Raw genomic sequence first — 27,799 nt, 5'->3', positions numbered from 1 at the left:
GAGGTACAAGGAGGAGCTGGTACCATTCCTTCTGAAACTATTCCAATCAATAGAAAAAGAGGGAATCCTCCCTAACTCATTTTATGAGGCCAACATCATCCTGATACCAAAGCCTGGCAGAGACACAACAAAAAAAGAGAATTTTAGACCAATATCCCTGATGAACATCGATGCAAAAATCCTCAATAAAATACTGGCAAACCGGATTCAGCAGCACATCAAAAAGCTTATCCACCATGATCAAGTGGGCTTCATCCCTGGGATGCAAGGCTGGTTCAACATTCGCAAATCAATAAACATAATCCAGCATATAAACAGAACCAAAGACAAGAACCACATCATTATCTCAATAGATGCAGAAAAGGCTTTTGACAAAATTCAACAGCCCTTCATGCTAAAAACGCTCAATAAATTCGGTATTGATGGAACGTACCTCAAAATCATAAGAGCTATTTATGACAAACCCACAGCCAATATCATACTGAATGGGCAAAAACTGGAAAAATTCCCTTTGAAAACTGGCACAAGACAGGGATGCCCTCTCTCACCACTCCTATTCAACATAGTGTTGGAAGTTCTGGCTAGGGCAATCAGGCAAGAGAAAGAAATCAAGGGGATTCAGTTAGGAAAAGAAGAAGTCAAATTGTCCCTGTTTGCAGACGACATGATTGTATATTTAGAAAACCCCATTGTCTCAGCCCAAAATCTCCTTAAGCTGATCAGCAACTTCAGCAAAGTCTCAGGATACAAAATTAATGTGCAAAAATCACAAGCATTCTTATACACCAGTGACAGTCAAACAGAGAGCCAAATCAGGAATGAACTTCCATTCACAATTGCTTCAAAGAGAATAAAATACCTAGGAATCCAACTTACAAGGGATGTAAAGGACCTCTTCAAGGAGAACTACAAACCACTGCTCAGTGAAATCAAAGAGGACACAAACAAATGGAAGAACATACCATGCTCATGGATAGGAAGAATCAATATCGTGAAAATGGCCATACTGCCCAAGGTAATTTATAGATTCAATGCCATCCCCATCAAGCTACCAATGAGCTTCTTCACAGAATTGGAAAAAACTGCTTTAAAGTTCATATGGAACCAAAAAAGAGCCCGCATCTCCAAGACAATCCTAAGTCAAAAGAACAAAGCTGGAGGCATCACGCTACCTGACTTCAAACTATACTACAAGGCTACAGTAACCAAAACAGCATGGTACTGGTACCAAAACAGAGATATAGACCAATGGAACAGAGAAGAGTCCTCAGAAATAATACCACACATCTACAGCCATCTGATCTTTGACAAACCTGAGAGAAACAAGAAATGGGGAAAGGATTCCCTATTTAATAAATGGTGCTGGGAAAACTGGCTAGCCATAAGTAGAAAGCTGAAACTGGATCCTTTCCTTACTCCTTATACGAAAATTAATTCAAGATGGATTAGAGACTTAAATGTTAGACCTAATACCATAAAAATCCTAGAGGAAAACCTAGGTAGTACCATTCAGGACATAGGCATGGGCAAAGACTTCATGTCTAAAACACCAAAAGCAACGGCAGCAAAAGCCAAAATTGACAAATGGGATCTCATCAAACTAAAGAGCTTCTGCACAGCAAAAGAAACTACCATCAGAGTGAGCAGGCAACCTACAGAATGGGAGAAAATTTTTGCAATCTACTCATCTGACAAAGGGCTAATATCCAGAACCTACAAAGAACTCAAACAAATTTACAAGAAAAAAACAAACAACCCCATCCAAAAGTGGGCAAAGGATATGAACAGACATTTCTCAAAAGAAGACATTCATACAGCCAACAGACACATGAAAAAATGCTCATCATCACTGGCCATCAGAGAAATGCAAATCAAAACCACAATGAGATACCATCTCACACCAGTTAGAATGGCGATCATTCAAAAGTCAGGAAACAACAGGTGCTGGAGAGGATGTGGAGAAATAGGAACACTTTTACACTGTTGGTGGGATTGTAAACTAGTTCAACCATTATGGAAAACAGTATGGCGATTCCTCAAGGATCTAGAACTAGATGTACCATATGACCCAGCCATCCCATTACTGGGTATATACCCAAAGGATTATAAATTATGCTGCTATAAGGACACATGCACACGTATGTTTATTGCAGCACTATTCACAATAGCAAAGACTTGGAATCAACCCAAATGTCCATCAGTGACAGATTGGATTAAGAAAATGTGGCACATATACACCATGGAATACTATGCAGCCATAAAAAAGGATGAGTTTGTGTCCTTTGTAGGGACATGGATGCAGCTGGAAACCATCATTCTTAGCAAACTATCACAAGAACAGAAAACCAAACACCGCATGTTCTCACTCGTAGGTGGGAACTGAACAATGAGATCACTTGGACTCGGGAAGGGGAACATCACACCGGGGCCTATCATGGGGAGGGGGGAGGGGGGAGGGATTGCATTGGGAGTTATACCTGATGTAAATGACGAGTTGATGGGTGCAGCACACCAACATGGCACAAGTATACATATGTAGCAAACCTGCACGTTGTGCACATGTACCCTACAACTTGAAGTTTAATAATAATAAATAAATTAAAAAAAAAAAAAAAAGAAAGAAACCAGACACAAGCGTACATACTACACAACTAAAGTCTAAAAACAGACCAAACTTATCTATGGTGAGAGACATCAAAAGGGTGGTATCTGGAGATGGTGGCAGGAACTGACTAGAGAGAGACACAGGAGCACTGTCCAGCACTCTAGTACAAATCTTGTTCTTATATATTCTTTTGTAAAAACATAACCAATATTTGTGCACTTTGCTAAACACCTCAATTTAATGAAAAAGGAAACCCAGCTGGTCCCTTTGATTATCAATTCCACTTCGGAGAATTTGTCCCACAAATGCTCAACTAAATGTGTGAAACGACACTGTACAAACCACTAGAAACAAGCACAATAGAGAAATATCTAAATAAATTATGGTAGAAACATAATATTCAGAGATAAGAGAGAATGAGGAAACTCGTATATTGATTTGAGAGGATTTTAGAAAGGAGACTTAGCAGAGGGATTAACACGGATTCCAAAATGAGACTGTGAATTCAAATCCCATTACCAACACTAGCTTTGTGAGCATGGCATTTAACCTCTCCGTGCCTCAGTTTCCACATTTGTACAATGGGGTGACAACAGTACTTCTACCTCATGAGGATGTCATAAGAGCTGAGTAACTGAATATATATATAAAGACATCAGAAGAGTGGCTGACACGTAAGTACTTAATAAAGATTGGTCACCACTACCACCATCATCATCCTCTTCTTTAAGATACATCATCACCATCATAATTGTTATGTTGCTCTATAGAAAAAAGCACGGTTTAGAACAGTGTATGTAGCATGCAACCTTTGTGCAAAAATGCAACAAAAATAGGAACATATATTCATTTTTGTTTCCATAAACACGAGGGTCTCCTCAATAATATGTGAGAAACAAATAGTAGTTACTTATCAATGTGATGTGAGACATGGGGAAGACTTCCAGTTTTCACTGTATGTTAATGTGTAGAAATAAATAAAACATTACATCCACGTGATTATAGTACTTCTTTTAAAACTATTTAAACAAAAACATCACTAGCATCTCTGTTCAATTAGAGTAAATGATATCAAAGTTGCTTTGAATGCCATTGCAATCTATAAAATGACATATTAAGATGGTATTCAGCACGTTTTATATAAACAAATGTAAAAGAATCACTAGAAAAATTAACGAATGTTCTCTAGTTTCATATTTTTAGCTAAACACAATAACAAAAGAGGAATCAATGTATATAAATTACCTTATCTTCACCACTAGTGATTAAAGTATTAAGTACTACATAGTTTGAACCTAATCATTACCCTACTTTTTATTCAGTTTTCTTTGTTTTTTCCTACAGACACCAGCTCCTGGGAATCTTCCTGCCCCACCTGGCTATTCAGATCATATCATTCAAGCAAATCTAATTTCTGCTTAATTTTTTTTTCTGGTTCCCAGTGAGACCTTAGTAAACTCAGACTTATGAACAAGTGTATTATTTATGTCTCATTTTTTTAAAATTCAAAACTCTTAAAATCAGATAAAGGAAAGTTTTATGGACTATATCCCAAGACAGGAATTTAGACTTACCATATAAAATGATATATTAAGATGGTATTCAAGAAAAATAGGATTTTATCAATTTTTAAAAGCTTAATATAAGGAAAAAAGATAATGCTTTCTAATTTGCTTTCTAATTTCTAAAAGCTATTTCTTCAATCCTAAATGTAACTTTAACTACTTAAAAGTGTGTATAATTTCATTAACTTTTTCTTTATGCTTTATTAGCAACTAACTCCCATGCAGTAACTTTAATTTTGTCAACAATTTCAAATACATTTTTCTTTGCTGCCCCTAGATGGCACAGTTACATTTAAGAAAAGGAAAAAGTCTTTGAAAATAAATAGAAAAAAAAATCTTAGTACTACCGTATTTTAGCTTTAAAGAACTGTGTATTACATTTTTTAAGAGATTAAAAGTCTGAAAGATAAAAGAATGGTTTATTCCTTCCATAAAAAGGATTATACTAATTTAAATAGTTTAGAAGAACAGCTAGGAAGTTCAAAAATAGATGCTATAAACTGGTATTAGATTAAATAAAAATAAGTTTCATAGGGTGCAATATTATAGTAAAGTCTTATAAAAGGCATTTTTGTGTATGTTTTGTGTTTCATTTATTTTGCTCATTTTTTTTCTTAACTATTATATAAATTTCTGACAATGTTGAATATTATTTCTCCTCAGTACATCATAGTTTATTTTATACTCAAAATCTGAATGAGAAAATACTTTCAAAATGGAAGAGAAAATACTACATACTTTAACGCTTCATGCTTTAATTCCAGAGGTGGCAGTGGCTCATGCCTATAATCCCAGCACTTTGTGAGCTTGAGGCAGGTGGATCACTGGAGTCCAGGAGATCAAGAGCAGCCTGGGCAACACGGTGACACCCTGTCTCTACTAAAAATACAAAAATTAGCTGGGTACTGTGGTGCATGCCTGTAATCCCAGCTACTCAAGAGGCTGAGGTAAGAGAATCTCCTGACCCTGGGAGGTAGAGGCTTCAGTGAGGCGAGACTGCACCACTGTACTCCAGTCTGGGCAACTGGAGTGAGACTCTGTCCCAAAAAAATAAAAAATAAATAAAAGGTGACTACACAATAATAAAATGTGAACTTACAGAAACCAGACTCAGGCTTAAAGAAATCAAGACATCTCCCATTTAGAAAGAGAATCAGAATCATAAACTGTCAACACTAAAGTTAATCCCAATTGAATAAAGGGCCTATACAAATATAGCTAAGTCTAACCAGCGTAGAATTCACCCACTGTCAGCTGGGCCAGATAATATATATGTTTAAGTATATTGCTTACACTTGTATAAAATGCTCAATTATGTCACTGAAAAGATAATCCCTTTACCCTGATAAATAATCTATTCACCTTTCTGCTTGCTTGACCAGTGTACCAGGTAAGGTATAAGTTGAATTGAAAAAACAAAAACAAAAACAAAAACAAAACAAAAAACAAGAGCCAAAGAAAATTATTTATAATTCACGCTTACTTCAAGATCATTTCTAGTGCTAAATGCTATTTTTTCAAAGACAGAAAAATTCATGAAATGTAAAATATATCATGTTTCAAGGTATTTAACACTTTGATAAAACAGTTTCTAGAAAACAGATTTACAGCTGGAATCAGAAATAACGCAGAAGTTCCTCACACCCAGAGTAACCTCAAACCATTCCTGGGAAATGTCTTTCACACGCATTAGTAATTCCTTCCACTATACTCTAAATATACTCCATGATGTCAGTATTTATAATAATTACAATACAAAATAAGAACTAGCATGGTTTATTTCATAATTATCTGCTCAGGATTCAGATTCATTTAAAGACCTCATTAATAAAAACACTTGCTCTTGTACATTAATAATTGTTATTTTACTCCCAAAAAATTACGGGTTGAGTATCCCTAACCCAAGAATCTTAAATCCAAAATGTTCCAAAATCTAAAACTTTTCAAAGAAAGTGCTCCTTGGAGGATTTCAGATTTTTGAATTAAGAATGGTGAACTGGTAAGTCTAATGCAAATATTCCAAAATCGGAAAAAATCCAAAACCCAAAACATTTTTGGTCCCAAGCATTTCAGATAAGAGATAAGACTCAACCTGTAATAAGCATTAACAATGGCAAATAACAGAAAACAACACTAGACTGATTGGCACTAAAACTGAAAAGACATTTTTGTGTCAATACTGTCACTTGCAATGACAAAAATGAAATTATCACGATTAATTCTAAATTCAAATAGAGTCTAACAATTACAATATGTAGCGGGAAACAGTGCTAGATTGCAAAGTAGGAAAATGTTCTTTCACTACTCACCGTGTTCCTTTGGCAAATGAAATCACTCCTTCTGGGCAGAGGGAATCTGACCGTATAAACAGTCTCTCCAAGTTTTAAGGTCAAAGACTAGCTGAACTGATTGACTTATAAAGTTGATTTAAAATTCCTATATACCAAATTCAATCCCATACATTTCACTTGGTAGTAACTTAATTTCCCTTTAAAATCAGAATTAGAACACATATCATCTCATACAATCAAAGGAAGCAAATTATGTTAAAAATTAAAAAAAAACACTTCATTTGAACTTAATTATGCATAGGAAAAATTTAGAATAGTGTTTATGCATAAAGTTAACAACTGCCATACCATTAAAACTGCATAGTTACTAAGGGAGTAGCACTGAATTGTAGTGATATTTTCATCTGAATAGAGTATATGGCACCCATCTGACTTCCAGCCTCCTTGTCCGTTCAGCAAATCGAAATCCCACCGGGCTGCAACAGCATCTGCTCCATGTGCAATTCGACGCAGCGTCACATTAACAGGGATGTGGTGGGTATCTACATTCACACCATCTGGAGAAAATGGAAAATAAAAGTATTTCTGAAACAAACTTCATAAACAATTATAAATGTCAACTTAAACAGTAATGGGTACTCCGCAAGATCTTTTTTCGCTAGTGACTCATAACGAGAAAACACTAAAATAAGCATTTTTAGGAACAGTCAACTGTAAGGCCTTATTGTCCACTGACTACAGGAGAACATATACCACATACAAACCTATTTTGGTGAGAATCACAGGGGTAACCACAGTGCGTCGTTTTCCGTCATCAGCCAAATTTGTTGAATTTCCAGTGGCTGGAAAAAGCTTTCCATTGCGGAATGCAATGAGTTGAAGCTTGTAAAGAGAGTCATCAGTTGGTCTGAGTTCTCTTTTTTGCTTTGGTGAGAAAAGGGAAGGAGGAAGCTGAATAGAAGCCTCCACAATAGTATTCTAGAAAAAAAAAAAAAAAAATATATATATATATATATACACACACACACACACATATATATACACACACACACATATATATATAAAAAAGCTCACTACATTAGTACATATAAACCAGAAAAAATATGTCAGATAGTTACAAAAGTGGTCTAATTAAGTTGGCTTCATTTTAATTGTATATACAAAATTTAATAGTTAAAAAAAATCAGTCAAGTGAAATGTCAACACCACATAACAACATAGATTAAAAGAAGTATAAAATAGAAATGCAAACTCTAAAGAGTTAAATAAGTAAACAAGAAAAGTGTTTCAAATTACAAAGTTAATTTTCCCATGATATTATATGTTGAAGTAGATGGCATTAAACAGATCAAGAATCTCGATCACGCTGTATCAATTTTACAATGATAAAATATGATAAAGAAGCACAAATGTAGCATATCACACATGTGAGTGTAATTAATTTGGGCTTATGGAACTTTAAGGTGATTTATGATGAATTCAAACTGTCATACAACAAAAGAATGAAATTATACAAACATAATAGAGGTTTAGATTCAGTACACTTAGCAGAAATTTCCTTGAGACTAGGAAACACATTTAGAAAAAAAATAATAACAACACATAGGAACAATTGAAAATGCTGACTGATGACTGAATGTTTTTCAGTTTCTTTATTGAGGATTTTTAAATAATAAATTATTCAGCATTCAGTAAAAAAATCTATATACCAAAGAAGTGAACAATTAACCATCTAAAAACATTCCATAGTTGAAGAATTTATTACACCATCTTTCTCTTGGCCTCTAACTTCTCTTCTTCCAATTCCATATTCACCAGAATTTCCCCTTAAGAAACAAATCATGTTATTCCAGTTTAAATAACACCTTGGTTCTGCAATGTTTAAATAATACTAAGCCCAAATCCTAAGTTTACCATATAATTTGATGAAAATCTATTGCTCAGATGTATCCCCTGAACACTCCTATAGCACAACCTAAAATACAGCTAAACTGGGTCATCAATTTAAGTTATCCTATATTCTTTTTATGCCACCATACTCGCTGCACAGACCAGCATCTCTACCTGAAATGCTCCGCTATTCTTTTGTCTCACAAACTTTTAAATTGGTGTAATGGAAAGTGGATTAGAATGAAAAAGGTTGGCAGCCAGGGGGAAGACTTTATACAGAGTCCTTGAAATAAGGCTTTTTTGGACAGTTAATTACATCTCCTCAGTATACTGCGTCTCCAGATTAGCTGCTCCCTCTTCTGGATTCACACAATACTCTGCACACGTTAGTCATAACGCACACTTGGAGCCCCGTGGTGTGGCTCACTGTCTGCTCCTCGAACTAGAGTATGAGGATTTGGGGTACAGTCAATCTCATTCACTTTTTGAAACCTCTATGTTAACAGTTCCTAGCACTTGCATTTGATCAAAATAGCTGTTTATGAAATGAACAATGTCCGTATGACATGTTTATTTTGAAAACAATTCTACTTAAGCAAATGATTGACTTTAGAATTAACAATGTTAGATCATAGCAGATACCCATAAATATCTTTTCAATGTATTTTAGAAGTTTGAATATTACTTTTAAATTGAAGATGCCAAGAAAATATTTAGTAGAAATGTTTGAGAAAACGCATGAAAAGGTTCCCGCTATTCTCACTCACAAATATAATCTAAAGTGAAAAAAAGTTTATTATAAATTTATTCACTAATCTAGATTTCTATTAAGTACACAGATTTCTCCTAAGTACATAATGACACAGGCAAAGAGAGAAAATAGATTAGTTAAAAGTTCGAAGTCCTGATAAAGTATTACATAATGCACATTTATTAAAATTCAAATACTATAAAATTCATAAAATAATATTGTTATACACACAAAATGACTTGAAAACAAAGTGTAGCTCTTTGGGGAAGTATTAGTAATGATAAATCAAATTGATTTTTAAAAAGTCATTTAAATGTTTTAAAAGCAGTCAAAATAAGGAATAACATCTATACTTTCTAGAAGTTAAAAAAGGTCTCCTACACAAGTTTAAATCTGTAAAACCAATTAAAAAAAAAACCATGTACAGAAAAATACAAGGAGTATGGACAAATTACTGGGTGACCAGAGCTATACACTCATGGTTGTTACATATTTAAGGCTTCTAAAATATCCTTCCAAGTCCAATACAAACATTACTAAATAACTACAGGTTCCCTGGGATGTAGAGAGTGGCCTAGGGGTGCCGATAAGGCAAACTTCAGCCGTATCAATAATGTTTAGATTTTTATAGTAACAATGGAATACTTGTGTATTTAATTTCTTTAAAAGAAATGTTGATCAGTATTTACAGAAAGGTTATAAATCTATTAGTCACTGCAAAACACTTAATTTGGTGCATTTATCATGATTATACCTTCTTCCACCTGGCCCGAGGGTGGCGAGCACAAAGTTTGTAAGTTCATTTAACCATATATTTATTTTAAAATATATGGATTACAGCAAGGGAAACAGAGAACAAACACACGAACAAGAGGTAATAAAGTAGAAAAATCCCTCTTAAGATCCTTTGGGAAAAACAAGTTTTCGGTTTCCAATATTTATTATTGAAAAATCATATACCATGGAGAGAACATGGGATCTGAAAGAAGAAGGGATTTGGGTTCCAGCCTCACCATTTAGCAGCTGGTTAACACTGCACAATTTTGTTTAACCTGAGCCTGTAAAACACAGCTAATGATCTTTCTAACAAATGGTTGTGAAGACCAGATGGGATCATGGCCATGACAAGCACAAAAGGCTAGGGAACTCTAGGGAACTGTCGGTGGTATATTTTTACCACTGTTACTGCAGCACCGTGGAAGATGGTTATCTGGGGACTGGGGGAGAGGAAATGCCTTAACTAAATTGCCAAGAATAATCTACAACGTCATCATGTTTTGACTTCTACCATTCAGTTTCAGGGTTCATTTTAACACTAAAAACTGATGAAATATGAACACACATGAAATGACTGTTACACACAGCTGCTTTTTTTTTTTTTTTTTTTTTTTGCTAAATTCATCTATTTCATTGTTTACAATGACATTAAGCTAAAAGGAAAACGATAAGCGTAATGGAGGTTAATTCAAATCTTTTCACTAGATTTTAACATCTTTCCTTATCAAAAAATCTGGACTTCTTCCACTATATAGTTAATAAAATTTTCAGAAATCTTTATGGGTTAAAATCTACAGAATTCTAACATGAAAATCAGAATGAGCCAAAGAAACATCTGATTCAAAACAATAAAATACTAATTTATTTACGTTTTCTTGACCACTTACTTGACTTTAAACAGACAGATACTATAACATAGCCTAATTATTTTCTTGTGTATAATTATTAACTGCATACCACCTTTTGATTTTCTCACTGCTGAAGATTAACAGCAATTACATTTGGCTTTAGAATTAATTTTTTTAACTGATTTTCTTTGCTAATTAAGTTTGGCTGTTAATTTTATTCGACACTTATTGAATGTTTAGTTACTCTGGGCTTGGAACTATGCAGAGTCTGAAGACATACAATGTAATAAATAAGCTGTGGTCCCTGTCCCCCAAAATTCATAGTCTAACAAAGGAGAGGTAACAACAGCAACAAAACAATAAGAGCTAATACTTACTGAGTGCTTACTCTGTGCCAGGCACTGCGGTGAATGTCTACTTATCTACCTCATTTAACCTTCTCAACAACCCTTCGAATTAAGTACCATTTCATGATCTGCACAACAGCCGAGAAACTGACATTCAGAAAGGTTAAGGTAGTTGCCCACGTTTGCACAGCTGTTAAGTTGGGGAGAGAACCTGAACCCAGACTGTCTGGCTGCAGAGAGACCACAGTCTTAGTCATCGTTTCGTATGGCCTCTCACTGCAGCTCGCTCCACCACTGTATCACCGTGTAATTATTCTGAAGAATGAACAAAGCACAATGGGATTAACAGGCAATGGTTAATTCTGTCTGAAGAAGAGAAAGAAGAATCCAAAGGCAGTTTTAGAGGGAGAGCAGCAGGAACTTCACCAAGCAGGGACGGATTGGAAAAGGGCAAAAATGAAGGCAGGAAGCAGGAAGGTGCATAATGACTAGCCTGAAAAATTCAAGAGACTTCAGCTGGACTGAAGCTCTAGATGTCTGTGATGTGTAAAGAAAAACTGATTTCTAAACTCTAGTCAGGTAAAGTATAAAGAACTAATTATTTCTCCTTCTTGGCTACAACACAGCTGAACTCAAAACACCAGCTAATTTCCAAAGCCCTCAGTAAAAGTAAAGTAGTTTACTGAAAACGGATACCATTTTGTGATGCGAACATATCTGAATTACGGTAACCACAGGGAAAGGAAACATTTCATTGAGAAAAAAAATTAGAAGAGATTTGATGGATGCTGTCAGTAAGATGCCAAGTTGGCAACTCTGTCACCAACTGGTGACCAACTGAAGCCAGGTATGAAGTCACTGAAGACTCCAGCACTAGGCCCACCCTCAGGCAACCAATAAACCCATCTTGGTTCCCAGGCTCCCACCTGTGACAGGTAATGAGAGGTGAACAAGGCATTATGGGAAAAACGAGGAAGAAAAATAAAGGAGACAAGGGTGGGTGGGAGTGAGAACTGGATGAGATTAGGCAAAATTTCTTGGAGTAACATTTCTGCTGGGTGTTATCACCAAGGAGCTGGGAAGGGAGGGGAGGAGTAGGGATTCGAGTAGGAGAATTAGCACAAGCCTGCTTGTGAATGACCAGGTGGTAGGGAGAGGAACCAAGGAAACTCTGCTGCTGCTGGATAAAAGGGAGAGGTAGGAAGTACTGTGGGGAGAGAGGGAAGATGTCAAATGATAAAGCTACTCAACAGCCTCTGGAGAGACATGAGACGTTTATGAAGGGGTGTACAAGGTCAATTTCCATTTGGGGAGGATCCAGGTCGAATGCTCACAACAACCTGAAATGGCACAGGCATTGACAATCAGAACAGCCTGCACCGAAGGGAAGGCTCCCAGAGGCCTCCTGTTCTGCAGGCATCAGGCCTTCAGGTGTGAAATGGTGAAAAGAGAGGTCTGGGTGTTGGTCTCAACAGAAGGACCAGGAGGGCTGAGGAAGCACTCAGCTATTTGCTAAATAGTAAGGAAGTATTTCAATATTTTACTCAGTGGCATCGTTGTACTGAAACATGTTAGCCAAATGTCAGCCCTAGGCAGACCAATCTGTGTGAGAAAGGTGAATTTTTAAGGGACAGCCTAGAGACAGAGACTAACCAGGAAGTTACCATGGTGTGGGCAATACAGGATGGAAGTCTGAAGCAGTCTGAGGAGGGAGTATAGCGGGAAGGACGGAGATTCTGAAATATGCAGGAAGCAAATCAAGGAGGCACCTACTGCTAAGTAATGACTGCATCTTTATGGGTTTAACTTCACATACCAGCATATACTCCCCATTTTAAGGCAGTACAATCAGTTCTTGGATGTTCAGGTTTTCTAGTTAGTATATTCAAGGGATTAATAAAAAAAAAAAAAAGATGCAAAGAAAAAGCAAAAATTGCCCTAGTATAAAATGTAAAATGTAAAGAGAGTTTTTTGTTCAAGTGCTAAAGCTTAAGCACGTTTTATGCCGTTAATATTAGAATTTTTAAGTAATTTTGTGTCATGAGGAATGTGTTCCTTTTTCATTCAGTTTAATCGTGTCCACCTATGAAGCATGAATAATAGTGTAATGTGTCCTTGCTCTCTGGCTACAGGATGATCTTAAAAGGATAGAATAGCATGAAATTGACAAATCTGAGTGTCCATCTAAAGCTTTCTACTTTAGCAAGCAGAAACTCTCCTTACCCAGAGGGATACATTGTGAAATTGATGCAATGTAGGGTTTCATCATTTTTAATCCTTTTCTACCAACTGTGATCATGTAAGACAGAAGTGTTCATCAATTTTAAGTTTTCCTCAAAAAACACACCTTTCTCTCACGGGCTTCTCTGTGTTGCTGTTTCTAGGCTTTCATAGTGTTTGTGGTTTTTGGTTTGTTTTGTTTTTCCTAATATAAGACACAATAAGGAAAGCTGAGCAGGTCCAAAGAAGTGTGGCACAGTGCATGAAATACTCCCTTAGCACCAATATTAACAGGCAAATCTTGCCAATTTTCCTCTGAGTATAGGGTATCAAGTAAATATATTATTAGCAGACATTTTGACCTAGTTGAGATTTTCTTGGGCAGTTGGGATTTTCTAAATTTAGCAAATTGGCTCTCTTTAATGGTGGTCACCAACAAAAAGTATACAAAAAGACATGAATTCATTCATTCATTCATTCTTTATTGAGTGCTCACACTAAACTGGAACACCTGACACCTGTTGGATCAGTTATTATGCAGTCATTAAAATGACTGGAATATTGTCTGTGATATTATTCAGGGACAAGACAGAAATAAGGTACTGTGAGATTGAAAACCCCAGAGAATCCAATTACACATGCCCATAGAAAGGTAAGTGAAAAAAATTAGGTTCCATTAGGATGCTGGAGTTGTGCCTCCTCTATTTGGTTCAATATGGTGTAGTCAAATATATCTAAACCCCCAATTTTAAAAATCAGTAAAAATGCTTTCATTTTGCTTGCTTCAATTAAACTTGTTTTTAAAGATATATGACATATTTGTATTTTCTGCCAATAACTATGATATACAGCTTGCCTGATTAAACACCTGGCCTCGGGGTTGACTTCTCCACTAGGCTTGGCAGGCACAGGGCCAAAGGTTCATGATACTTTTAGGGGCCCATGAAAACATATTGTTGTCTTAAAATCAGGAGCAAAAAAAAAAATAAACTTATAAGTTGAATAAAATATTTTAATATGTAATAGGATATTTGCATGTATACCACTGCAGTTACAAAATGTTATTTTTGATATTTTTATGTGGAGAGAGGGAATCAAAGGCCAAAATGCCTAGGGTCCATGAAAGTCGTAATGCAGTTCTTCCTGGTTAGAGTTTTCTTTAAAATAATAGAAAAAGCAATAACACCTACCTCCCTACAAAAAAAATCTTCTAATAAGGTTATTTTGCAAAGCAGAACATTCGGAGCACTCTACTTTAACTGTAAATAGTCTTAAATGATTGTAGAAGGTAACATACCTTTAGTGCCAGACTCGAAAATGTATTTGAAACATTGCACTTAAAGCTCAGCTGCTTATCCAGGTTTCCGTCTGGATCCCGCCTCCCATAATCCGAAAGTCCTGTACGATCAGAGGCTGCCACTTTCTGGAACACGGTACAGGTCATCCCCGTGAAGCCAGTAGCCTTGATGACATAAGCTTCCAGAGCAATATTGGGTGAATACTTCAAAAGTCAATCAAACAGGAGTTATGAATGATTTATAGCACAAAGGAAAAGCACTTTCAAAGACTTTTTAAACACAAAACACTATGCATTAGTCAAACCAGAAAGCCCAGGTTCTTCCTAAACAAAATCACTGTGTAGGTAACTGGCAGGAAAAAAAAAAAAAAAAAAAAGAAAGACCTTGGAATGAAAAGGATGTCCTAAAATGAAAAGGAGACCAAACAAGAGGAAAAGAAGTCATGAAGTACGGAAGATCAGGTCTAAGAAGTCAATTAAAAATAATTTAAGGAGCACTTTCAAGGAAACGACAAGCTAAAAATGGAAGCATCCTGAAAAAAAAAATTCAGCTAGAGAAATCAGTGGACCCTCTAAATGCTCATCTTACAGGAAGGATGAGAGCTAAATATTAGAGTTTGGGAAAAGCACTCGACACATCTGGCCATATTCACTTTTTCCTTTTACAGGAAGATCATTAACTCTTTGCATTAAGTTTCACCGATAAAAGCTTTACACAGACTCTCTCCAAAGCTGTTTCTTCAGAAAAGGAAGAGAGATGTTAGTTTAAATAGTAGGAAATGAACAGATTTAAAAAGCAAATTAGCCTTGTCAACATGGTGAAACTCCATCTCTACTAAAAATACAAAAAATTAGCTGGGCGTAGTGACACACGCCTGTAGTTCCAGCTACTCAGGAGGCTGCGGGAAGAGAATTGCTTGAACTCAGGAGGCAGAGTTTGCAGTTAGCTGAGATTGTGCCACCGCGCTCCAGCCTGGGCAACAGAGAAGACTCAGTCTCAAAAAAAAAAAAAAAGCAAATTAGGTCGGAAAAATCATCTGAAAAATATGGCACCTGCCCTAGAGTTGTAAAGGAATTCAGGAATAAGAGTGATCCAAGGGGAACCACCAAAACATACGACTTGTCGATACAGACAGCCACCAGGCCCACTCGCCGGAGGACAGAGTGGGTGTGAGAAGTGACAAGGAGCCACACCTTCACATCCAGCAGGGTGACAGGATTCAGTGATTTAGTGTAAATTCTAGGGACAACATGGCATCTCCCTCCTTTAAGGATGTTTAAGTATATGCCTATCCCACAGGCAAGGCACCATTCTAAGCACCACATATAAATGTCTTTTTCTTTAAAGCATGAAACTTTGGTGTACGATGCTTACAATCTATTAGGAAATAAGATACAAATTTAAAAATATAAAAAGTAAAGTAGAATTTGGCAAGTCCTATGCATGTGACAGAAAATAATTAGTGGTTCTCAAACTTTTCAAGCATAAAGAATCTTTGTATTAGTTTTTGCCTCATGATGTAAACATAGTGAAAAGTCTTAATTCAACTTATTTGTTAATCATGTGTATTCCAATTTTTTACTAGTCAAAGACACATGTAAACCACCACCAGACCTTCTGACAAGCAGCAGTCATCATGCCCAACACATGAAACCTTGGTTGAAAGAAAGAAATCTGTCATTTTGAGGCACCTGTGAAGCCGTATCATTTTACTTATTATAAGTAGATGTATCATCTCCTGGAACTTTGTTTACACGTTGAGATGGTATGCAAATTCCTACTATGACCTTTATTGTACCCTTGGGTTCCCAGAAAAACTAATGCGGTTCAGAGAAAGGGGGGGAAGTTCTTCCAGCTGATTAATAAGGATGGTTAAAGGATGAGATTTAAAATGGATCTAAATGGCCGAGGTGGACGTAAATATGACAAGCTAGTCTCAACTGAGGTCATGAATCTGAGAGGGAAACTCCACTGACTTACGTTACAAACACAGTGACCCAGCCGGGTGCGGTGGCTCACGCCTGTAATCCCAGCATTTCCGGGAGGCCGAGGCGGGTAGATAGCTTGAGGTCAGGAGTTCGAGATCAGCCTGGCCAACAAAATGAAACCCCGTCTCTACTAAAAATACAAAAATTAGCCAGACATAGTGGTGCTCACCTGTAATCCCAGCTACTTGGGAGGCTGAGGCATGATAAACTGCTTGAATATAGGAGGCGGAGGCTGCAGTGAGCCAATATCCCACCACTGCACTCCAGTCCTGGTGACAGAGCAAGACTCCATCCCCAAAAATAAATAAATATTTAAAAAAAAAAAAAAAAAAAAAAACAATAAAAAACAAAGACAGCAGCCATGCTGAGGCTCCATTTTATTTATTATTCAGAAAAAATAACTAAACTTAATTGAGCAAAGGGAGCAATAAAACATGGTAACATCAAAAAAAGGTCTCAGAAATCAACAGGAAAATAGTAATCTTGAACTGTGTAAAATCACAGGAGGAAGTGTAGAATATTCTACACTACGTCAGCCCACTAAAACAATTAGGAAATGAAAATTAAGGACCAGAGCAAAGGGAATATCACATTATTTACTGTATTCACCAACTTTTTAGGACGAAAAAGTAAGCAGTATATAGAGAAATTTACAACAGTTCAATTTAGCATAAGTAATGTTTAATACTGTGTAACTGAGTGATCATTATTTATTAATAACTCATTACCCCAAGAGTGGGATTGACTGAAAATGCCAATAGCTTCACAAATGTTGGAGGGCATCCCAGTTCTCTTCTGAGACTGAAACCTGGGCAAACAATCAGACATTCTCTCAAAATATCCTTCAGGGCCCAGAACAGAATATTAGCTCAGATGGACCATGGGTACGTGCCAGCAGGGCAATACAATAGTGTTCTTATTTTCTATTGCAGAAACAGTTTCAGTGGATTAGATGGTGATAAACATTCAAATTATGGATTAAGAAAGTATTTTCCAATTCCCAAGAAAACATTACTCAAAAGCAAAATTAACTCATAAAATGTTTTAGGGAAGAAATTCTGTATAATCAGCAGTGAGAGAAGATATTCACCCCATAATAGAGAAGAGACCCATCTCTTTCGGGTGAGAGCTGTGTGAAATGCACTTTTTCCCCAGGAGTCTATGATAATGTTACACTTACTGTTGAATAAACATGAGCTCCACCGGCTAGCCGGTAGGTCGCAATGCGCTGGAGACACTGCACAATCCTACTGCAGGCTTTAGCTTCCCTCTGCGCCAGCCACAGGACACGCTCATCAGCCAACATGATGTTACTTGCAATGTCAACCATCACGTCACCTAGCTAGCAGGGGTTCACGAGAAAAAAGAAAGATCTTTAAAAGCACCATGAACTATTTCGTAGAATCAAAATCCTAATGAGACAGTGAGATTGGCCTTCAGTCTCAAATTCCACATGAGAACCCAACAGGCACTTTACTTGTTTCTCATGAAAACATCTTCAGATATGAACAGTTCATTCAAGTATAGCCATTTAGTAATACTTAGCGCAAAAGAGCACAGGAAGTGGCCACCACATCACTGGTGGAAATACTGCCAGGTGGTATCTCAAATGGAGGAAAAGAAAGGCAATTGGATTAATTAAAGGGAAGGAAAGGAAGTCACACAATACCAGAATAAAAAGATCTTGACTGTTCATCTAGAAAACCATTTATAAACACTTCCTTTTTGTGCATGCATTAGCTTAAATCAAACTATTATTATTAAGAAATACACACTGCCAGCCAGGTGTGGTGGCTCACACCTGTAATCCCAGCACTTTGGGAGGCCGAAGCAGGTGGATCATTTGAGGTCAAGAGTTCGAGACCATCCTAACCAACATGGTGAAACCCTATCTCTACCAAAAATACAAAAAAAAATTAGCTGGGCGTGGTGGCCCATGCCTGTAGTCTCAGCTACTCGGGAGGCTGAGGCAGGAGAATCGCTTGAAGCTGGGAGGTAGAGGTTGCAGTGAGCTGAGATCGTGCCACTGTACTCTAGCCTGGGTGACAGAGTGAGAGAAAGAAAGGGAAGAAAGAAAAGAAAAGAAAAAGAGAAAGAAAAAGAAAGAAAGACTGCCCACCTCTTTAGTCTGCACATGTTCAACATTCTAGGGATGCCCAGCTACTGCTAGGTCCTTGTAGGTGTTGTATAATCTCACCCCCATCCCCTTGCACATGTGGGTTCCTACACCTTGAATGAACTGCGTCTTCCCTTTCTCCCAACTCAATGAACGCTTTTAAGATCCAATACAATAAAATAAATGCACTCTTCCACTGTTCGTTTTACTTGTTTCATTTATCAGACTTTTATTCGCTCACTTCGTAACTTACAGATGAAACACCTGTCAGGCAAAGCCACTGAAAAGTCAACTGACTATTGTTTACTATAACTTGGACGTCTCACCTGAGAGAAATAAATTGAATCATCCAGGGCTAATGAGACGTACGGGTGTCAAGAGGATTTTGTATGGAACAAAACGTTCACGAGAGGGAGATGTGTGGCAGAAACAACAACAAAAACATTCCAGACGTAGTATCACAGAATTTGCAAGCTGGCTGGGTCCCTAATCAAGAAGTGAGCATTAAAAGGCATTAAGCCCCAGTGCAAAGCCAGAAAGCCAGAGCTGTCTTAACAGATGTCTTTTGATCATCCCAGAAGATCTCCGTTGAAATTTCAATCCCATTTTGCATCCAATACACTTCACACGATGTATAATTATGGGGGCTGAATAGGGTTTGGAAGAAGTTCAGTCCAACCCACCCTGGTTCACTTCACAAAAAAGTCAGGCCTTTGGAAATCCACCAGATCTCAACCCTGGAACCATGGGATGAGGCAACCACAGTAAATACATAGATGAGAACAGGACTTCAAATGCTGACCATGAGTACCTAGCCTGAACACTTCACCTCTTCGTATCTCCGCTTCCTTTATTCATAAGTACGGATAATAATAGTCCTATCTTTCTGGAGATTAAGTTCCAATAATAAACACAAGGTTCCTAAAACCGTGCCTGGCACATGGCAAGCACTCAAAAAATGTTGGCGCTTTTACTGTTTTAATCCCGAAATTGGCCTCTCTTTTAAGATGATAGACTCTAGAAGTAGTAGGAGGGTTGTCTGTATGTCTGTGTTCACATAAAAACAGGACCAATGCATCCAACTAAACTGCCATTTGACCTTCTGTAAAGTACCACTTTCTCCCAGCTTGATCCTATTAAAATAAGTTTTCCGACTTTTTACTGCCCTTACCATAATGTATCACAACGTTTTCCTTATTTTACTTCCAATGTAAACATCCTGAGGGTAGAGAAAACAAAATGTCTTATATTTATATCCTTATTCACTAGTACAAGAGCTGATGGAGAAACCAACAGTTATCAATGTCCATGTATTCGATATGTATCAATATTCATTTTAAATGTTCATGATTACTGTTCACTATTTATTGAGGGCCAATGTGAGCCAGACACTGTCTGAAGCAACAGGGATACAACAGCAAAAGAAAGAAACAAGTTCTACCTTCAACCTTACAGTCTGGTGAAGGAAATGCAAAACAAGCATATAAATCCATTTTTAAAAAGTGATTTAGACTATGGTAACTGCTGTGAAGGCAATGTGCAGAGGAATACAGGATAGAGAGTAATGAAATTTAATCCAAACACCTATTTTAATGAACTAATACATTCTCAAGGGGTACTTCCCCCAAAACTGAAGATATTAACATGATAAACTGACAAATAATTAAGAAGAGCCTGTAATCAAGCTCTGTAGAATCCTCAGTTGGTTCATTTGATAGGATTCATGGGAACATTAGCATCGTAGTGCATGTTCCTACTAACAAACAGGTACGGGGGTGAATGTCATTCTACTTCTGGAGTTATAAAGAAGGGCACTGACTCTTCCTATTCAGTTACTGAATCTGTCCATCTGCCGTTTATACAGATGCTAGACTAATAAGTCCAAAGTCTTAATGGGAATTCACAGTAGTTGGAATAACTTAGTTAAGATTTTGTCTATTATTCTGACTTACTGTCATTTGAAGATTTTACACAAAAATAAAAGAGGTAAAAGAGATAACATGGTGAAATACACTTTATGGCTATCATATATATTAATAAAATTCCCACTGGATGCAAAACTTTAAAATACATGAAAATATTGATTTTTATTCTAAGGCATCACTGAAATATAGGCAGTGTTTACAGATTAGCAAAGTTACAACTAAACTTATTAATATTTCTTTGAAGTTTTAAATGTAGGAATTTTATGGGGACCTGACATGAGATCTGATGAGTACATTATCTCTCTTGAAAAAGTCATCATTATTACATGATCAAAGAACTACTGCTATGTCCTGCTAGATAATGCTAGTAATACAGAAATTAACTTCTGTTAGTAACTATAAAAAAACAAATACCTCTAAGAAGGTACAGGGCTAACAACAGTAATTGCTTTAGTTGAGAACAAGCTATTTTTCTCACTATTTCACTCCACATGGCTAAGAATGGAGGAAAGGGGTTTGTTGCCAAAACATTCCCTAGAGCAGATAATCAGAAAATGTTATATGCTTCTGTAGCTTGGTTATAGAAGTAGCTCTGAATCTGTCACAGTGGCAAAAAGTGACACAAAAGGGGTAACAATGCATGAAAAATTACACTGGATTAAAAAAACTATTCCTGAAATCTGACACACAAAGCTCATTTAAAAACTGCAACCAGTATAAGGAAAACGAATCAGATTTCTCCTTGGCCTCATTTCCCTGAAGGCCACTCCAGCCACAAAAGGGTCAGAAGGACTCCTCCACCTGCTCTTGCACCTGTCACACTAAAGTGGAGGACCAACTGAAAACATGAGCGAATGGACTTTATCAAAGATAAAATGGGGAAGAAATAAATGCACCACATTAATGGCAATGAAAGTGCTCAATGTCAAATGTTGTAAGAGACAGGATATTTCATGTTCTTAATATACAAATGGCTTGGAGGTTTTATCAAAATTAGGTCAAAAACATCTGTTAATTTAATAAATTTCTGATGTTATATTAATATACAAGATAATACACAAACTAAACTTGATGATATTTAACGTACAGTCTTTAACACCGAAGACATAATATCTATGTGCCTTGGAGTTAAATACGCCTGGGTTGAGATCTCAAGTCTGTCACTTACAAGTTTAGATGTCCCTGAGCACATCAGCCTCTGTGAGACTCAGTTTACTCATTTGTAAAATGGAACCAAGAACTCTAAAAGTGCTCAGAACATCTCATTCCACAGTAAAATAAGAAAGAAAGAAAAAAAAAAGCAGAAGACAAATATCTTCACGTACCCAGTAAAAATATACATTAAGCAATTCATGAAGTTTTTGAGAAAGGCCAAATGATCTAGGCCCTCCCATATTTACATTTTCAATCATTGAGCAGCAAAGGAACACTTTTGTTCACTCTAATAACCAGAAAAGCAAGAATTAACAGACACATGCATAAGGGGAGCAATGGTTTTGGAGATGACAGAGGAACCTACATCACCATCATTGCAGCAGCTGATCCTATTAAATTCAAGTAGTCTTCACGACGTTCTCCTGGTTCCAAATTAAGTATACTATTGGGATCACACCTATTTCAAGGTATGTTATTACACTGATTAATGATGGAACTGTTGTATTCTGAAAGTCAGGTTTTAAAAGTGTATTTGTCACTCTTAACTCACATCTGGCCACGGCATACCTCTGCAGGCTTCTCAGCAGGTTGCTTAGGTAAGCATTTGCTATTCAACAAGAGTCTGACTGTGATCATCATCAGGGTTATGGCAAAGGTTAAAGCTCTGATTTTACTGAGGTATAGGAGTAAAGAGAATGATGAGGATGAGGGTAACAGTGGAGGAACTGAAGAAATGGGTGGAAGGGGAAAAGAGGTCGAGAAGACTATTGCGTGGCAGGAGTTCTCAGATCATGTAATAATCATAATTCTTCAGGAGCGATGATGTGTCTACCATCAGGTCTCATGCTTGATCCTCATGAAGTCCACACATTCAAAACTTAAAAAAAAAAAAAAACTGAACCATAAATTTAGTTGTAATTGTGCTAATCTGTAAATATCTCATATATTAAAAGATAAAATATCCCCAAATACTGATTCTACCCTAAGGTGTTACTGAAATATATGAGATTACAAAGGCGTATGTGCATTTCCTTTTCTAGAAGTACAGAGGACTCAGTACTCTGGAGAACTCCCCAGCAGAAAGTGAAAAATGCTGAAAGGAAAACAGTTATCTTTGTAAATGCATCACTAAGAAGTAGGAAAATAGAGCCTCCTCCAAAACGCAGTCGCCAAAGAACAGCAGAAATCCGAAGAGCTCTGAGGTTGAATTCTGATGACCACAAGGTATGTTTTGACTTCCACACAGAGCCTAGGCCATGCCAACACAGGGTACCAGAAGAAGACCCCCAGTTACAAAGCTAGAAACTCAAAGGACACCACCTGCAGCATCAGGTCTACCCAGCAACCACTTAGCTTCATGGAAGCAGAGAGCCAGAAAATGTGCCTGTCTTGACCTGGGCAAGAGATAGAAGGAGGTAAAAAAAAAAAATTATTCTATGACAATTTGCAAACACAAGTTGACCTTGAAACGGGTCCTTTATACCACTTTTGTGTTCTTAAAAACCTCAATCTAAGAATTAAGTTTAAAGTGAGCCCCCCTACTCTGGCGCTTGGCAGAAGCAAGCAAATATCACAGTTAAGGATACATTAGACCTTTCTCATTAATGCCCCCAATCAACCAACACTTAGTGATATGGTTTGGTTGTGTCCCCACCAAAATTTCATCCTGAATTGTAACTCCCACAATTCCCACGTGTTATGAGAGGGACACAGTGGGAGGTAACTGAATCATGGGGGCAGGTCTTTTTCATGCTGTTCTTGCGATAGTAAGTCTTACAATATCTGATGGTATTATAAAGAGAAGCTTCCCTGCACAAGCTCTCTCTTTGCCTGCCACCATTCACATAACGCGTGACTTGCTCCTCCATGCCTTCTGCCATGATTGTAAGGCCTCTCCAGCCTTGTGAAACTGCAAGTCCACTAAACCACTTTTTCTTCCCAGTCTCAGGTATGTCTTTATTAGTAGCACGAAAATGGACTAACATAGTAAATTGGTACCAATAGAGTGGGGCGATGCTGAAAAGATACTCAGAAATGTGGAAGCAACTTTGGAACTGGGTAACAAGTAGAGGTTGGAACAGTTTGATGGCTCAGAAGAAGACAGGAAAATCTGGGAAACTTTGGAACTTCCTAGAGGCTAGTAGGTCCAGGCTGAGGCGCTCTGAGATGGAGATGAGGAACTTGTTGGGAACTAAAGCAAAGGTGACTCTTGTTTTGTCTCAGCAAAGAGACTGGCAGCATTTTGCCCCTGCCCTAGAGATTTGTGGAACTTTGAACTTGAGAGAGATGATTTAGGGTATCTGGCAGAAGAAAATTTCTAAGCAGCAAAATATTCAAGAGGTGACTTGGGTGCTGTAAAAGGCATTCCGTTTTAGAAGGGAAGCAGAGCATAGAAGTTTGGAAAATTTGCACCTTGACAATGTGATAGAAAAGAAAATCCCATTTTCTGAGGAGAAATTCCAGCAGGCTGCAGAAATTTGCCTAAGCAACAAGGAGCTGAATGTTAATCCCCAAGACAATGGTGAAATGTCTCCAGGGCATGTCAGAGGTCTTCAAGGCAGCCTCTCCCACCACAGGCCTGGAGGCCTCGGAGAAAAAAATGGTTTCACAGGCTGGACCCAGGGACCATGTGCTGCGTGCAGTCTAGCGACTTGGTGTCCTGCATCCCAGCTGCTCCAGCCATGACTAAAAGGGGCCAAGGTACAGCTTAGGCTGTTGCTTCACAGGGTGCAAGCCCCAAGCCATGGCAGCTTCCACATGGTGTTGAGATTGTGGGTGCACAGAAGTCAAGAACTGAGGTTTGGAAACCTTTGCCTAGATTTCAGAGGATGTATAGAAATTCCTGAATGTCAGGCAGAAGTTTGCAGCAGGGGTAGGGCTCTCATGGAGAACCTCTGCTAGGGCAGTGCAGAAGGAAAATGTGGGGTCGGAGCGCCCAGATAAGAGTCCCTACTGGGGCATCAACTAGTGGAGCTGTGAGAAGAGGGCCACCGTCCTCCAGACCCCAGAATGATAGATCCACCAACAACTTGCACTGTGCACCTGGGAAAGTAACAGACACTTAACGCCAGCCTATGAAAGCAGCCAAGAGGGAAGCTGTGCCCTGCAAAGCCACAGCGGCAGAGCTGCCCAAGAACATGGGAACCCACCTCTTGCATCAGTGTGACCTGGATATGAGACGTGGAGTCAAAGGAGATCATTTTGGAGCTTTAAGATTTGACTGCTCCACTGTCTATGAATAAGTCCCACAAGATTTGATGGTTTTATAAGGGGGTTTATAAGGGGTTTCCCTTTTCACTTGGCTCTCATTCTCTCTTTGCCTGCTGCCATGTAAGACATGACTTTGCTCCTCCTTTGCCTTCTGCCATGATTGTGAGGCCTCCCCAGATGTGCTGAACTGTGAGTCAATTAAACCTCTTTTCTTTATAAATTACTCACTCTCGGGTATGTCCTTACTAGCAGCATGAAAACTAACACAATGGGTAAATAATTGTCTTGTTTTTATTAATCTTTCTTAAATATGTGTATGGCTCATACTTATTTCAATGTTTAATATTAGAATGTCTGGGGTCTTTATTTAGAAGTTTGGTGATATTTTTTTGACCAGAAATGATCTCTAGGGATTTTATAAGTCTTATTTACATCAATTAGCATATGGTCAATTTGGTTTCATTATATATCATTTCACTTAAAGTTGCAGTTTCTAAGAACCTATAGATGACCGTGAGGGCTTGCTGTGTTGAACACCGTCGAAGCCAAGCAGAAGTATAGCATAGGTATTAATGATAATATTCTCCTATACTTTTCAATTTTCCAAGAAAAAGTTCTTAAAAAGTTAACCCCCCCCTACCTAAAAAAAAAATTACAGCAACAATAGAAAATGGAGATGCTACAGGGGTTCTCAAAGCCAGTGTCAAAGTCATGCTGCCTGAAACATCACCTGAAACTGACTAGAAATTCAAATTCTCTGAACCCACTTAGACCTGCTGAAATGGCAACTGGGAATGGCAGGGAGGGGGAGCTCAGGCAGCAATCTCTGCGTATAACAAATCCAGCAGGTGATTCTGATGTGTGGTCAAGTTTTAGGAATAATGTCCTAGAAAAGCTTAATAATACAGAAAAGTCTGGCAAGTAAGATCAAGAAAAAAAAAGAATACCAAAGAATCATAACCGTCAATACAGAAGCGATGACACTTTAAAACCAATGAAAGAGCCACACATTTGTAAAAATCTATGTAAAAACTAGTATAAGGCGCATATTGCACTCACATATTTTAAAACAAGAGACAATAAGGGTGCCAGAAAGCGTCACCAGATCTAATCTTTATATTTAACTTTCCCATCTTATAAAATGAATACGCATACTGTTTTCATAACAAAAATCACTTTAGTAAATACATAACAGACACTTCTGTTGCCTGACAGACAACCTTTAACTGTTTTTAAAAGGATCCACTAAACACATCACTTAGATCTGGCAGTTTGATAGCTTTTAATGCCTATCCTGAGACAACAAAGTGCCAGCTTGTGTTGTCCAGGCTCAATCACAGATTAAGAAGCAATTCCCCCACAATACTTTAGCTTTGAAATCACCCATAAAAGAATAACTTTCAGTCATAACACAAAAATCAATTTAATTAATTATTTCTCTAAGCTAGGTGCATTTTAGGATAACTTGGCATAATTTTATGCTGTGGTAATTAACTTAAAATGAAGCCCTTAAGCCTCCTAATTTTTTTTCACTGCTCTAATAAATGGTGAAAGCTATGGTCTGTGGCTCAAATTGCCAGAGAACTGTATGTCAGTCACTGCATCACATGCAATATTATTACATTTATATCTCAATTATTCAATCCTGAATATTTTCCTGTTTCTTGTGCTGACAGTTAATAAATTGCCATCACTTGCTTCCAAAGATAATTGCAACTTTTCCATCCTATGTTAACCAGTAAAAGTGACAGCAATCTTCTTCACAATACATTTTTACAGAACTAACTGATGCACTCGTGATTGTTTAAAAGGACTTCCTTCTTAGCTTCTGACATCAGAAAAATGTTATATTTCAAAACCTAATAAAATTATATCCAAGCTTTGCAACTATTTTGCTAAATTTTTCACCTGTATTTGTGCACATACACTTTTCAAATTATACAGAGAAAACAGCATCCCAATTTGAAAAATGAAGAATAAGCCCGTGGTTAATTAATAACTAATGAAACCATGTCTACTTCCAGTTCAATATGATGTTTCCACCTAAGAACCCTTCAGCACAGCTGACCATTCTTCCACACACTGGCAAACAGTTCAACATACACCTCTGGACACCACGTTGCTCATGCTGAGGGGTGAGCAAAACAGGGTCACATCATAAACATGTATTCTTCAATGGCGAATGTTCTTCCATGTCCACATTCCAAATGTCATTACAATTATTCTAGTAACTAGAAACATCCTGCTACTAGAAATGACTGCTGATCCTGTGGGCAGCTAACCTGTCATCTTACGCAACGATGGAGCACAATATTAATCACAGAGCCAGAATCCAAATGGCCTCTCCCAGTACAAGGAAAATTCACTGCAGGAAAGTGGGCTATGCCCTGGAGACACAATCAAGTATCAGGAGCAGTTATTAGAAAACCATGGTCCCTGAAGTTCAGAAAACAAATGAAATGTTATCCGGCTGACAAGTGAGGTGGCCTGTCTGCCTAAGTCCCGTTTATACACGATGTATGTATTTTCCTTCCTTTAATAACTACATCCTATCAAGTAAAGTGCCTAATGCACTAGGGTCACAGTTCCAAAAACTTATTACCAGAGCAAGATACTAATTCTTACATATATTATATACAATATCTTATATATATCTTATATTACATATAAGAATATATCTATATTAGATATATAGATGTATAATATGTAGATATCTATCTTATATATCTAATATAGATATACAAATAAAATATATGGTATATAAGAATATATCTATATTAGATATATAAATATATAATACACATATTAGATAT

General features: G+C 37.3%; 1 protein-coding gene across 2 annotated transcripts in view; it reads right to left on the bottom strand.

Annotated features, from left to right (window-relative positions):
• The window catches only part of ADGRA3 (adhesion G protein-coupled receptor A3), a 135,396-nt gene that overhangs the window by 24,942 nt on the left and 82,655 nt on the right, over window positions 1-27,799 (bottom strand). For both annotated transcript variants that reach the window (XM_008017754.3, XM_073012491.1), the window contains 4 exons: window positions 17,761-17,922; window positions 14,592-14,795; window positions 7,226-7,439; window positions 6,810-7,018 (listed from right to left, as the gene is read on the bottom strand). In XM_008017754.3, coding sequence (XP_008015945.2) covers window positions 6,810-7,018; window positions 7,226-7,439; window positions 14,592-14,795; window positions 17,761-17,922 — 789 coding nt within the window. The remainder of the gene's footprint in view (window positions 1-6,809; window positions 7,019-7,225; window positions 7,440-14,591; window positions 14,796-17,760; window positions 17,923-27,799) is intronic.

The sequence above is a fragment of the Chlorocebus sabaeus genome, chromosome 27 (genome assembly GCF_047675955.1).
Source record: "Chlorocebus sabaeus isolate Y175 chromosome 27, mChlSab1.0.hap1, whole genome shotgun sequence".
NCBI classification, from domain to species: domain Eukaryota; kingdom Metazoa; phylum Chordata; class Mammalia; order Primates; family Cercopithecidae; genus Chlorocebus; species Chlorocebus sabaeus.
Note: the sequence above shows the minus strand (reverse complement) of the source record. Positions and strands in the feature narration are given on the sequence as shown.